Raw genomic sequence first — 12,936 nt, 5'->3', positions numbered from 1 at the left:
GAAACTTAGCTTCATGTAGAAGATAGGATGTAGTGGTGCATCCCACAATTTACCACAGTTTCCTGCTTGTTATTTTCATTACTTTCAGTGTTCAAAGTCTATGGACAAGCAGTACTTCCCTGGGTTTGATATCCAGATTTTGATTTCCTATGACTTTAGGAATTTATTATATTGTGTGAAATTGTGATCACCGCTATTCTGGGTCTTGTATCTTTGCTGTATTTACTATCTTCTTCTTTCTCATACTTTTATTTCTAATAATGCTTCTAGCCGAGGCCGAAGGAACTCTCACACAAGACATCAGGTATAGTTCTGGTGACAAGAGAACCAGCTCTGCCTGGCTCTCGGGTTGCATTCATGCCTGGCTCAAAATCAGTTCTTTCAAAGACCTGGAGGGAGAAGTTTGCATTAAGAAATGAGTGTACAAATATAGCAGGCAAAACTAAACCAGAGCAGAGCTCTGGAGGGATTGTAGTCTTAAATGATGGATATTTTCTTACTCATTTTCAAGCACCAGCCCATCACAATTAGTGCCTCTGGACGCTAGCTGACACAGCTACAGGAAAGAAATCTTTAAAAATGGTGAAATTACATTTATAAATGCAATGAATAAAATTCTTGACTGCAAGCTCTGTGAATTGGGTTTGAATGTTACAGAGATTTATTTTTTTCTTCTTCAGTATAGCTAGTGGCAAACACTTTGCAGAACAAATTCTGTGCTCAGTGGCACTGTACAGGTTTAACTGTCTTTGAGTCAAGCTTTCAGAAATCCTCAGTATAACTGTAGGGAAAACTATTATTATTATTTTCATTATTATTGTTACACAGGAGGTGCCGTGAAATGCAAAGACTTTGAGAAATCATCTCATGATGAAATAGATGAGTATCATGAGCTGTTTCTTGCTTAAGTGTGGATGCTGAAAAGCTTGATGCCGAGAGATTTTCCAGCTCTCTGCCAGCACTCATGTGAAAGTCCTGCTTTCGCACAGATGCTGGCTGGGAGCTGGAAAAATCTCTCAGCGTCAAGCTTTTCCGCATGCACACTTAGGGGTGAAAGTAAGCAAGGAAGCAGAAATTCTCACAATGAAAGCCCCTGGACTAGAGAAGGGCAAAGCAAATCAGGAGAAATGGTACCTCATCATTTTCCTTCACAGAGACAAAGGTTATACTACATGGCAGTGTGGGTGACAGGGCTTACTTGCAAGTGGGGAGTCCTACATAATTTCAGAAGGAAAGAGGTCAACAAAGCTGGTAGCCTTATGACAGATTTGCCAGTGTGGGAGCTACCGTAGGATAGCATCTCTGCCCAAAGACCGTGTCATTCCTGATAGAGATGAGTTATTTTGACAGGCACAAAAGGATTACAGCTAGTGAAATACAGTATCACACCAAATAGCTTTTTGTTAAGAGTTTTGCATCATAAGAAATTATAACTAGCTGCAAACATACATTCACTGACTACACACATCAGATTAAATTCACAGTAGCAGTAGGCTCACTGTTCTTGACACTCACCAACACAGATTGTTATTTCAAATTATTGTTGTTTGATTAGATCCAAAAGGCAAAGCTGTTAGTTTAGATTATTTCAGGGTTGTCATAGGTTATCAAAGCATAGTCCCGGAAGTGAAAGGCACAAAGTTAATTTCTGGGCATAGAGCAACGATATGGGATACACATCATAAAGTCAGCCCAAGACAAGGGTATTACTTAAGTACAAAGTTTTGTGTGGTTCTGAACAGATTCTCCAAAACCAGGTATGAAAGTGATTTGGGTTTGGGGTTTTTTTTGTAATTTCTTACTGCAAACGCTATCTTTTCCTGGGCTTCACATTCTTTGCATGAACCAGTGTACTAACAGGAGATGTGGGTGCATGTTGTGCACGTTTTCTAATACTCTGCTTTTCTGGAGAGCCAGGCTGCTCGGTGTTGGTGAAGATGATGGTGTTCCTGGGTTTAACAACTGATGTGTTCCAAGGGGTTTTTTATTTAGCTGTTACCAAACCGTGACACAAGTCAAAGAGGAAATGCTAATGCAGCCATTACTGGTTCTTGGCTAGCCAGTCTTTGCTAGGTTTTGAATTAAAAGACGAACAAGCTGCAATTTAAATAGCATAGTTAGTGATAACAGTCTTTTGTAAGCCCCACTAAACCAGCACGGATTTTAGTAGTTTTTTCTACTTGAGCTTAATTCATAAACTTTCCATTAATGTAGTTTAGTATGAAAACGAAGTACTAGCTTATAAGAGGAAATGTGTGGTTTGAGTTACAAGGTGCTTTTGAATTCATGGTTTTATAATTCAAACTGATTTTGTACTAAACTTTCAAATGAATTAGTCAATTCTCTGAGCACTTACATATTGGAAATGCATTTGGAAAGAAAAATTACAGCTTTCAAGACAAGAAATTCTAAGATTACTTTTGAAACTAATTTTTGCAGCATAAGCACCAACTTTTCCAAATAATTTTTAACCATATTATTTATGTCTTTAATCTGTATTTAATAACTTGTGGTCACTAGTGTGCTTGGGTTAAAACATCCCCTTTTTAAAGTGCCAAAACAAAAGGACTCCAATGATCCTTTCGGAAAATAAGCAGTTTAAAAGGAAAAGACAAGTAACTCACTGAAAATTAGTGTACAGTCATCTTCACCCCTTTCCATCACAAATGTTTTTTATCCTTTTTTAAAACACTTTTGTGTAACTGAAAATGTAGCTACAGACCTGCTGCTGTATCATTGCTGAGATGAGGAGCTGTGATTCCTGAACTCTGCCAGTGGCAGATGGGGAGGTGTAGGCTGTGACCTCCCTTTCCCAGTAATTTTGTGCCTAGAAAAGAAGCAGCTGAGCCACATGCTCAGCTCAAGGTAGCTGCAATTCACCACCCGGTGATTACCAGCTATTTAGAGCAGCCAGAAAGAACATGCCAGGCCATCGTCTCCCCATGGTAGGGCACACAAACCAGCAGAGCGCACAGCAGTGCTCTCAGTCCGGAGGGAGACGTTCTGCTACCCCATGCAATGTCATTCATTGGCTCTGCTCCAAGAACATTTCTGATAGTCCAGCAAATCCAGAAATGCCTTGCAAATTGTTTGCCATAAACTTTTTTTTTTTACCAAAAAAACCCTACTAAATAATAAAAAACCCCCACATTGAGGAATTAAGTCCTGCATAATTAGGTCCACGTAGGATTTTCTCCACCAGGAAAAGAAAGGTCAGTTAAATTGATGCAGAGGGATCATCTTCATCATGAATTATTATTCTTAGTAATAATCTTTCTAAAGGGCAAATTCATTGCTTTAACTCATTTTGCTTCAAAAATCTAAAATGCATGCATGAGCCTGGATGTCACATACAGTGTTAGCCAGATATGGTAACAGGGGTAGAGAACTGAATTTCCATGATTAAAGGATTTTAAGAACCATAATTCTTTTCTTCACCTGTTCCTTTTCTTCCCTCCCTCTAAATGGGAAGAGAACTCTGTTAGAAGTGGTATTTTTACTTAGGGGTTTTTTTACCAGCACTGTATGTCCATCTAGATTGACCAAGAAAGTCCATTTTCACATTAGGCCGTAGTAGGGAGATTTCCTCTTTCTGATCTGCAGCTCACTCGTTCTGCTCTTGTTTCTGCAGGATTCAGGGCAAGTCATTCCTCTTATTGTGGAAAGCTGTATCAGATTTATAAACTTATATGGTAAGCTCTGACAAAAACTATGTCATTTCATTACTGCCCTGACTTTTTCATAAATCTTTTACGTTCCTCATTTAGCACTACAACTGGTTTTTAAAATAGAGGTTAAAAGTATTTTTAAAAATTAATTCATTTTTCACCACTGTCTCCCATCTTTTCTGCAGGTCTTCAGCATCAGGGAATTTTTAGAGTGTCTGGTTCCCAGGTGGAAGTCAATGATATTAAAAATTCATTTGAGAGAGGTAATTGGATTTTCATTTATTTGAGCACCTTAATATCTGACATTTAAAAATCTTCTAAATTCTAATTATTTTCTTGACTGTTTAAACAGATTGTATGTACTGTGTGTACTGCACCTAAAACTTTGTGCCATCACATGCCTAAACATGAAGTACAATGATGACATGTGCATGTTTATCCTCCATTATGTCCTAGGAGCTTGAGGGTTTTTCTTATTTTGTTCAGATAAGACATATGACTCTTGAATCAACTGTAAACATTAGTTTTTTGTTAATGGTAAACTGCAAATAATAGTTTCTGTGTATTTTATTTTAAAGATCCTCAGAAAAGAAAGGTAATGAGTTTAATTTGATTCAAGAGACTACTTAATGCAATTTGAAAGTCCTGTTGCTTGATCTTCTGGAATATGAGTGCTCAACTTTCTGGTCCTTCTGCCAAAGTTGCATCACAATCCAGGAAAATAGGGAGTAAAAAAAAAGGAGTCATTCCATTTTTCATTCCCAAAGGAAACTTCAGCCCCAGAGGAGGAATTACATGAAAAATACCAGGAAGTAAAACCAGCTTTTTAAACATTAGTGGCTTCCAACTCCCAGCCTAGGATTGCTCTGCTAGGGAAACTAGGGTCCAGCAGTCCTCTAACTGTGTTAAAGCAATACTTGTTACATTTTTTTTAAATCTTACATTCCTTCTTTTGAGTCTTAAAAGCTGGGTTTTTTTAATTTCTAGGGAAAATTAAAACTTTTGCAGATCGTGCTAATGACAAAACCCTTGGAGTAAGAAGTCTTGTGACTAAAAGCATGAGAAAATATGCACAGTATTTTTCTCCCCAGTATTAGTTATATATATCTTGTTAAACCTGATCTTGTCTTTGACAAGATACATAAAGCAGCTGTTTTCACTTGCTAAGTGAAGCCACATCCCTCCATTCTGCAGCTTTTAAATCTGCTTATTCTTAGCTGCTCCTCCTAGGTAGTGTTATCCTTGAAGATCCATACATTTTAAAGCATTTCAAAATAAAGATTAAGCCTTTAAAATTACATAAATAAAATAGTGCAGTCGTGGCTGAGGTTTCAGTTAGGTTTTCAACCAAATGGTTGCATATATTCCTGATGTTTTACATTTTTAGAATGAAGACACATCTTTCAATTCAATGAGTGATCTTACTCCATTTGCTTCATGTAGGGGTCCAAAGAAAAGTCTGCAAAACTCTATTCAATTAAGAACGTTTGGCTTTTTTATTTTACTAACTGTAAATCACGACATGTCCATAAATACCTAGCTGGAAGTTCAGGACCTAAGAGATCCCTGGGTTATGTAATTGTAGGGAAGCTTTATTTAGGCTGCCTTTTTTTAGTTTAATCATAGTCTGGGATTTCTACATCAGTGTTTATTATCTTACTTGAATGCTTGCATTGCCACCTCCCACACACTAAAAACAAAAACCGCCCAAAATGTCACTCACTTATAAAAATGTTTCATGCAAGAATGCTCCTGCATGTGTGTTTCATTCACTTTATTTACTTTTTAAGGTGAAAATCCTTTGGCAGATGACCAAAGTAACCATGACATTAACTCAGTTGCTGGAGTACTGAAGCTCTATTTCCGAGGGCTGGAAAATCCTGTCTTTCCTAAGGAAAGATTTAATGATCTTATTTCTTGTATCAGTAAGTAGAAATTTCTGGTTTTTCTCAATAGAATTTTACTTTCAGATAATGCAGTAGTAGCCTGAAAAAAGAGCTAACTTCACAGATTTTCCTGAGATGATTTGTTTGCCATGTGTAGTAGTCTGGGTCAGTTGTTAGTCATACTCACAGCTGTGGTTGTTCCCTTTTTCTACTGGGATTAATGTACAGTACAATTCTTTGTTTAATAGGGCAGGAAGAATATCTTTTGCTGTACAAGGGATAGTTAAATTTAAACGCATTATTATTTTCTTCTGCGCACAGACAGAAGGGAATGAAGTCATGAACATGCAAACAGATTGTGTTACTTTCCTAGAAGGTTTTCATGCCCCACAGCTTGGGGTCAGCACTGGTGAATAAGTAACTAACTGCTCAACATTGTGTGATTCTGGACCTTTATTGTGCTCAGCTCAAAACTACCGATCCAACCCAGAAAACTCTTCAGTGCAGGGATAGAGGGGAACAGCTGAGAGTTGTCTGCGGGAGAGCCTGGTCTGCCTTCCCACACGCAAGTTGTAATAGAATGCCTTGGAGGAGCATCGCATGATCTGTGTGCTGCTGGTGCTCATAGCCAGACACAGAGAGGTTGTAGTAATTTGGAAAGTTGTCAGTGGTTGAGTGAATTGCTTTGACATGCACAAAACCTCAGGGACCCAGGTCACTGACCCCTGCAGGTGTTGAGGGGTGAGGCCAAGCCAACCATCAGTAGACTTCGCTGTTTCCTGTGGGCACAGTGGTCAGAGGAGCTAGCTTTGAGGAGGAATTTCCTTTCTACCCTTCCTTTATAACTTGCCTGCTTCAACCAAATGGAGAAAAAGGCAGTTCCACAGGTAATGAGAGCCAGTCCTTTGGAATATTAATTAGGTCAGGCTCTACAAACTGTTGTTTTGGCAGAGGTCTCAGCCCAGCAGGCAGGGCCACCAAGTGATGGGTGCAAAGTGTCCCAGGCTGGCGATCAGGTGGGGTTTTCAGCTCTCTACTTGGGGGACACGATGTGTGTGGTTTGCTTCCCACATAAGGAGGATTGCAGTAACTCCTGCTGGAGGTTACAAATACGTGGATCACTGTGACCACATATATGTGCAATATTTTGTGTTTCTTTTTTTTTTTGCAGCTGTTGCTATTTACAGACTTGGTGGCACTGAGGAGTCCTAAAGGACCTGAAAACCACAGTTTAGCAGTCTGATCTCTGATGCTGAGGGGGACACTGTCTTTTTAGGAAGCGTAGTCCTGGTTCTGCTTCAGTTCAGCTTTAGCTAACGATGGTGCCACAGCCCAGAAAATCCCTGCAAGTCATAGAAATTGAAATCTAAAAAAGGGTCATTTTGACTCAGTGATTTTCTGCATGACAGGGATGATAGAACTTTACCTAATAATCCTGCACCGGTTTCCGTAACTTCTGGATGAATTAAAGCATATCTGCTGGAAAAATTTATTGATTTAGTGGCTTCAGTTGATAGAAAATCTACCACATTCTTGGATAAGATGTTCAAATGATTAATCACTTTCGTCATTAAACATTTGTACCGGATTTCTTTCTCAAAGTTTCTGCTGTCAGAGTCTGCCCATTTGATCTCTTTATGTCTTCACTATTTTGACTAAGCATTAAGAAAAATGTAAATGGTGGTTGTTACATGTGGAGATGGTATTGCAGTCTGCTGTGTTGAAGAGCTTTAAATACAATTGTAAACTAAATTGTAAAATACCAAGAATGAGTGTTCAGTTTACAGAGATTATACAAGTGAATGCTCAGGAGATGCAAAGGTCTTTGCCCAAAACAGCCTTTTAAATGTGTTCCAAGAAGAGGAACCGGGATGATTTCAAAGAGTTTTCATTCACCATTGAAGGGACTGAAGAGGGAATGGGGTATTTGGAAAGAGGGGTAGAAGTTCAGTGGACTGAGCAGATAGATTATGTGGCACCTGCACAGGCAGGAGTGATTCACCAACCTTTCAGAGCACCACTGTCTGAGAGGGTTCCAATTCAATTGTCCCAAAAAAGGTATTTATTTTGTTCTTAAGAACTTCAAGAAAAATGGCTGCGAATAATAGATCCTTAATACTAGATCTTGTTTTCCATAGACAATGTCCAACTATTGCAGTGAATTATTTTCTTGTGAGTTGACAACCTTTTATTTAAATAATAGTATCATCCAGCAGAGCTGAAATCAGGAACAACAATAGCCTGGAACAAAGTCACTGCTTTTCGCAGCAACATTTTAAAATGTTTGTTGAGAAAGAGGTGTTGCCATCTGATCCTGGTTTAGACTGAGTGTTCTCTGAGGGTGTCATAAATCTGGGTTATCATCTCTATGACAGTTTGTCAAAACAAGGTGTAATGACTGAGTAGTTCTGCTAGCTTTGACTTCTGCTATTGCTGTTGTACAAGAAAGCAGAGGATTTTCTTCGTGATAATATGTTGAAAGAGTCCAAGATCTGTTTTCTGACAGGTTTTGGAGGAAGCATGGGGGGGGATGATTTTGTCGTTTGGTTTGGTTTTCACAAGGTTATCATTAGGGGCACACTGAAATGGCATATCAATGCCTTCAGCACAGGGAGGAGAGTTAAATGTGGACCAAGGCAGGACAGAAGGGGTTTTCTCTTTGAGCACACCGGGGTGAGTTTACTTTGTGTTGTCATAGAGGGAGGAGTTTGAATGAAGTATGAGGAAAGAAACAGCTCTTGTGCCTTGCACACAGAGCCAGCCCCAGAAGCATATGCTGGGAACAAGGGGCTGTTTGGTCGCATCTTCTGGTTATCTGAGAAGCCTGAGGTGGAGTGTTTTTACAGCTGCGTACTGTTCTATACACTTCGTTGAATGGTGCACCACTTCCAAGGAATAAGAATGTTTTATTGGGAAAAAACTCCAAAACAAACCAGCAAGCATTTCGAAATATACTATGTAGCACCTACATGGTGCATGTTATCATAAACTGTGGTTCTAGAAGACTATTTGCATTGCTATATTTTAACTTTAACACTGGATATCTTGCAAAAAGGAAAATCATCTAGGCAAGATTTCGCCTCCATTTCAGACTTTGAATCAATCATAGTTTCATTAGGTTTTTTTCCTGTGCTTATGTGGCCTCAGATATTATGTATCTTGGTCTTTCTGCTAAGGGAACAGGTTTCTGTGAGAACTTAGGTCAGTGTAACTTCTTTAGATCACAATTGATACATAAAGTCCAGAAAACTTTCACTTGTTTAATTAAATGTTATTAAATACTCTTAATTCATATTGCATTCATGATCTGAAAAATAGTGAGGAAGGGAATAAACATTCTTTTCAAATAGTTTTTCAAGATAAATGTCAGTGTGGTTTCTTAATCATTGGCAGATATTGTTACAGAAGGGGAGAGGGAGAAAGCAAATTTGTAAAGTTAATGTTCACATAAAACTGTAAAAGGGCAGAATATCACACATTTTATATGGAAATGTAATGTTGCCAGTGAAAAACCCCTTGAAACTGAAGTACTTAGTTATGGATGTCAGGCATAATTGAGGCTACAGCTGCAAAATGAACCTTTCCTCAGTACAGCCACCAAGAAATTCCTTTACATTTATGCATGTATTTCCAAATGAAATAGAGCATTGTGAGTTAATGCTTTCCATTTTGTAAATACAGTGGAAACAATACAAAATTACTGTGATTTTTATGGCAATTTGTATTAATTAGACTCATGAGAACAGTGTTATTCTGTTTGGGCTTATGATCTAATTTAGATAAAATTTGGGCCAAGTTATATGCGCTGGGCCAGAGCAAGCATGAAAGTTAGAATAGAACATAAAGAATCCATCTGATTGTGGGCCATAATTCTTCATTCTCATCTTAAAGAGTGGCTACTCTTGGTCCCAGCAGCATTCTGTAATCCAGAGGACAATCCAAGATTGGGGTGGGAAGGAGGAGAGTTGCACTGCACTTCTGTCTGCCCCTTTGTAGAAACAGGTTGGGCCAAAGACAAGAAAAGTATTTGTAGCAGGAGCTACATGGAGGCAAAAGGTACAGAAGCTGAGCTTAGTAGGGCTGGCTCGAATTCACTGCTGGGGGACTGCAGTTTCACTCCTGGTCGGAGCTCTTACACACGTGACTTACTCAAGTTCACATTTGTGCCATGCAGCAGCAGACCCATCTCAGCTATTCAGACTGCTTAACGTCTACACAGACCATTCCAATTCTTCATGTTTTCATCTCCCTTGCCTTAAATTTCATAGACAAAAATGGCAAGATGAATGAAAACTCACATCTTTTTTCCTTCTGCTTTTTATCATTTTAGTCCCTTGCCACCAGTGGTGCCTGTTTACCTAAAGATATAAATGTTATGGAAGAAAATAGCTTTACTGCTTTTCCAGGCTATTGCCCACTACTTAAAAAGTAAAAAACAATTCTGAATCGTCAACTCTCCATGAAAAAGTTTCAACAAAGTGGGAAATGTTTCCTTGCCTAGGTGACAGTGAAGACTGCTGGGTTTGTAATGCCTTCTTAAATAGATCTGAAAGAGCTGTAAGTGGCATTGCTGAGTTAATATATACGTATCTTTGAGCTGGATTGGACTCATCTACCAAAATGAAAAGAGGCACAAATTGTTAACTTCAGCACTAATACATATTCATGTAGATAACTTGTCAGCTGCAAATTGACCATAAAAATTACATCTGCAAGTGTAACTCAGTCCCATTTGACATCCACAGGGTGTGTAAAATATGCATTAGGCATTCACTCTGTTACTAGTAGGCACCACACCGAGTGGGAATAGCAAGTAGCCCCCACAAAGAGATACTACATTGGATTTTATCCTTCAAAGCCGTGTTCCTAAAGTAGAGAGACATCTTACATTACCATTGTTTGCTTCCTCCTTTGTGCTACCCTTGCTTGTGAAATATGCTTACCTTGCACAGCACTGGATGTTAGTTGTAACACAATTCATTAGTTTCTGACACCAGGTTCTGACACCTTCTATATGTTTTGATCAATAATATCTTCCCTTTGCCAAATGTTTGCAATCCTGTTGGTCACACTGAGAATGGCCTGTGGAGGCTAGCTGTTAAGAGAGGTTCATGTAACATCCCCAATCCGTAACTGATGTTTCTGAGCTCTACCTGCTCCCAGGCGGAACCTTCTCGTTTGGATAACCATGTCTCACCTCCAGTGCAGGAGAGGCCATGTGTATGACCAAATACAGTGCTTTCTTTTCCTTTTTAAATTAAAAAAACAGAGTCATATGCAGCTGTCCATTTGGCCCAAAATGCTTTGAAACCACCAGTAATTGCTCTCTTGCAAAAAGACTTTTATTCTGCATCACTGCATCTATATATTTGAGTATGTTGCCTTTTACATGCTCCACTACCTGAGTTTGCTTAATTGCTTAATTTACATTTTAATTTACATTTTCTTAATGTTATTTAGGATGAATATATCCCTATTTTCATTTCTGATTTAGTTTTTGTTTATTTGTGTTTGGGGGCTTCTGTTAGTAATTGTGTTTTCTCCCCTCTCAGGTTTCCTTTACTCTTCTGTGGTAGATTGTTCACTTCTGATCCGTTTCACTTTAGAATTACCTTTGCAAAAACCTCGTCATGAGTGACCAGGTGGTTAAAACTGTTACTTCTCCTGGAAAAGTAGAGATTCATTGTTTCTGTGTGTGTCTCCAGTAAGTGAAGGTGACACTGCCTCTCCGGAAGAGGTTCCAGTGTTCTTGGAGACTGAAGATCACACTTTTCAAGGCTTGACTGCCTAGGATTTATGTCTATCTCGTGCAATTGAGAACCAGTCCTTAGTGTGTGGCTGACAAAGAGACAGCTAGCTGATAAATATATGCAATGACATTAATCTCATCTGGATTCATTCATCCAGGTCAAGGACATGGAGCGTCTGCAGAGTAAGTCCATGTGAGATCAGTAAATAAAATCTTTTCTAAGAGCAATGCTGTATTGCACCTCAACAGATTTTCTTGTGGAGCTTGTGATCTGCCTTTTTGGAGGATTTTATGAACAAGTGGAACGGACACCACTCAGAGGGGATTAAAGTGAAGTCAGAGGCTAAGATTGTAGACTTAAATGACCTCTGAGGAGTCCTCTGAGCTCGTTTTTTTTTTTTCATTTTTTGTAGTAGCTGGAGGCTTCTTAGATCCCAAACACCTCAGAAACTTAGATGCCTAGATAATGTTACGAATACACAGAAAATCAAATTCCTTATATTATTAGGGTACTTTGTTCCTCTCTTTTCTTATGAAAATACATTAATAGTTCTGGGCTCAGGTGCCTGGCTCTTCCACAAAGTGCTGCAGTCATGAAACTCCAGAAGCTGGCTTCTTCCCCTTCTCTTGTTTCACCTACAACTATCTCCTGTGCAACTGCTTTGACAGAAGCACAGTGTTCCCACACCAAACAGCCTCTCATCTTGCTGACAGGAAGCTCTTCTGCTTGTGGGTTTGACCCCCATGGCCAAGATGGGTCTGGAAGGCAGATGTGTCAGACCAGAGCTCCAAAAGTTTTGCTTTGCTCTGAGAACTGGGAACTAGAAAATAATAACCATTTCACTGTGTGGTATTTACTTGATGTTAGTCTTGATTTGTTGATATTCCTGTGTCCTTCTTAGAGATCTCTCTTCCCTGTCTCTCTCCACAGTCAGGAAAAATACATTAGTTCTCAGTGTGTTTGGCCTTGCCAGAGGCTTGTCCTCTTGCTTGTCCTTGGGAATATGAGTCTCATCATATCATTAGAGTAATGAACCAGTTTTCAAATCCCCTGATTTCTATTTCAGCTTGGCAGCTAAATTGCCTTATTAGGACAAATCATGTAATAGCAAGCACTTCTGTTTTCTTAGCTGAGAAATGGGTAATACCTCACCAGGCACTCAGATAAAAAAAATCAGAGTAATGAAAAGAGGGTCTCCAACAGAAGTACTGTGAGAGGGGAGATATGGCCAGCTTTCTTCAGCATTGGCTTTGCCAGTATTTCCTTGCAGCAACCAGCTTATAGGTTGGATGGCCCTTCTGCCCTGAGGCTCTCTTTAGCAAAGCCATTGGAGGCAAAGCAATGCTTTAGCTTTCCTCTGCATGGGAAGAAGCAGAGCTGCAAATTCTTTCCGCCTGCATGTAGAAAGATTGCTCTGTATTCATTCCATCTTTCCTACGTACCCGAACACTCATGTACTGCATACTCTCAAGCAGTGGTGAAATTCAGCTCCACATTTAAAAGCAGTGTGCAAATGCATTACATCATTACCTAGCTCCTTTAAACCAAATCAGTGCTGGAAAATAAAAGCCTCTTGAAATAATGTGGAAAGCACATAAATTTAACACTTAACAATAGTTTGGATTTTCAATA

General features: G+C 39.2%; 1 protein-coding gene across 2 annotated transcripts in view; it reads left to right on the top strand.

Moving 5' to 3' along the window:
* SRGAP1 (SLIT-ROBO Rho GTPase activating protein 1) overlaps positions 1-12,936 on the top strand; it is a 146,843-nt gene that overhangs the window by 111,896 nt on the left and 22,011 nt on the right. Inside the window, exons 12-15 of one of the 2 annotated variants that reach the window (XM_032106147.1) lie at positions 271-304; positions 3,632-3,692; positions 3,854-3,931; positions 5,459-5,593. In XM_032106147.1, the coding sequence (XP_031962038.1) occupies positions 271-304; positions 3,632-3,692; positions 3,854-3,931; positions 5,459-5,593 (308 nt within the window). The remainder of the gene's footprint in view (positions 1-270; positions 305-3,631; positions 3,693-3,853; positions 3,932-5,458; positions 5,594-12,936) is intronic. The other variant, XM_032106146.1, reaches the window with a different exon arrangement.

This window comes from Corvus moneduloides, chromosome 4 (genome assembly GCF_009650955.1).
Source record: "Corvus moneduloides isolate bCorMon1 chromosome 4, bCorMon1.pri, whole genome shotgun sequence".
NCBI classification, from domain to species: Eukaryota; Metazoa; Chordata; class Aves; order Passeriformes; family Corvidae; genus Corvus; species Corvus moneduloides.
The sequence above is the reverse complement of the archived record's forward strand: the minus strand, read 5'-3'. Positions and strand labels throughout refer to the sequence as shown.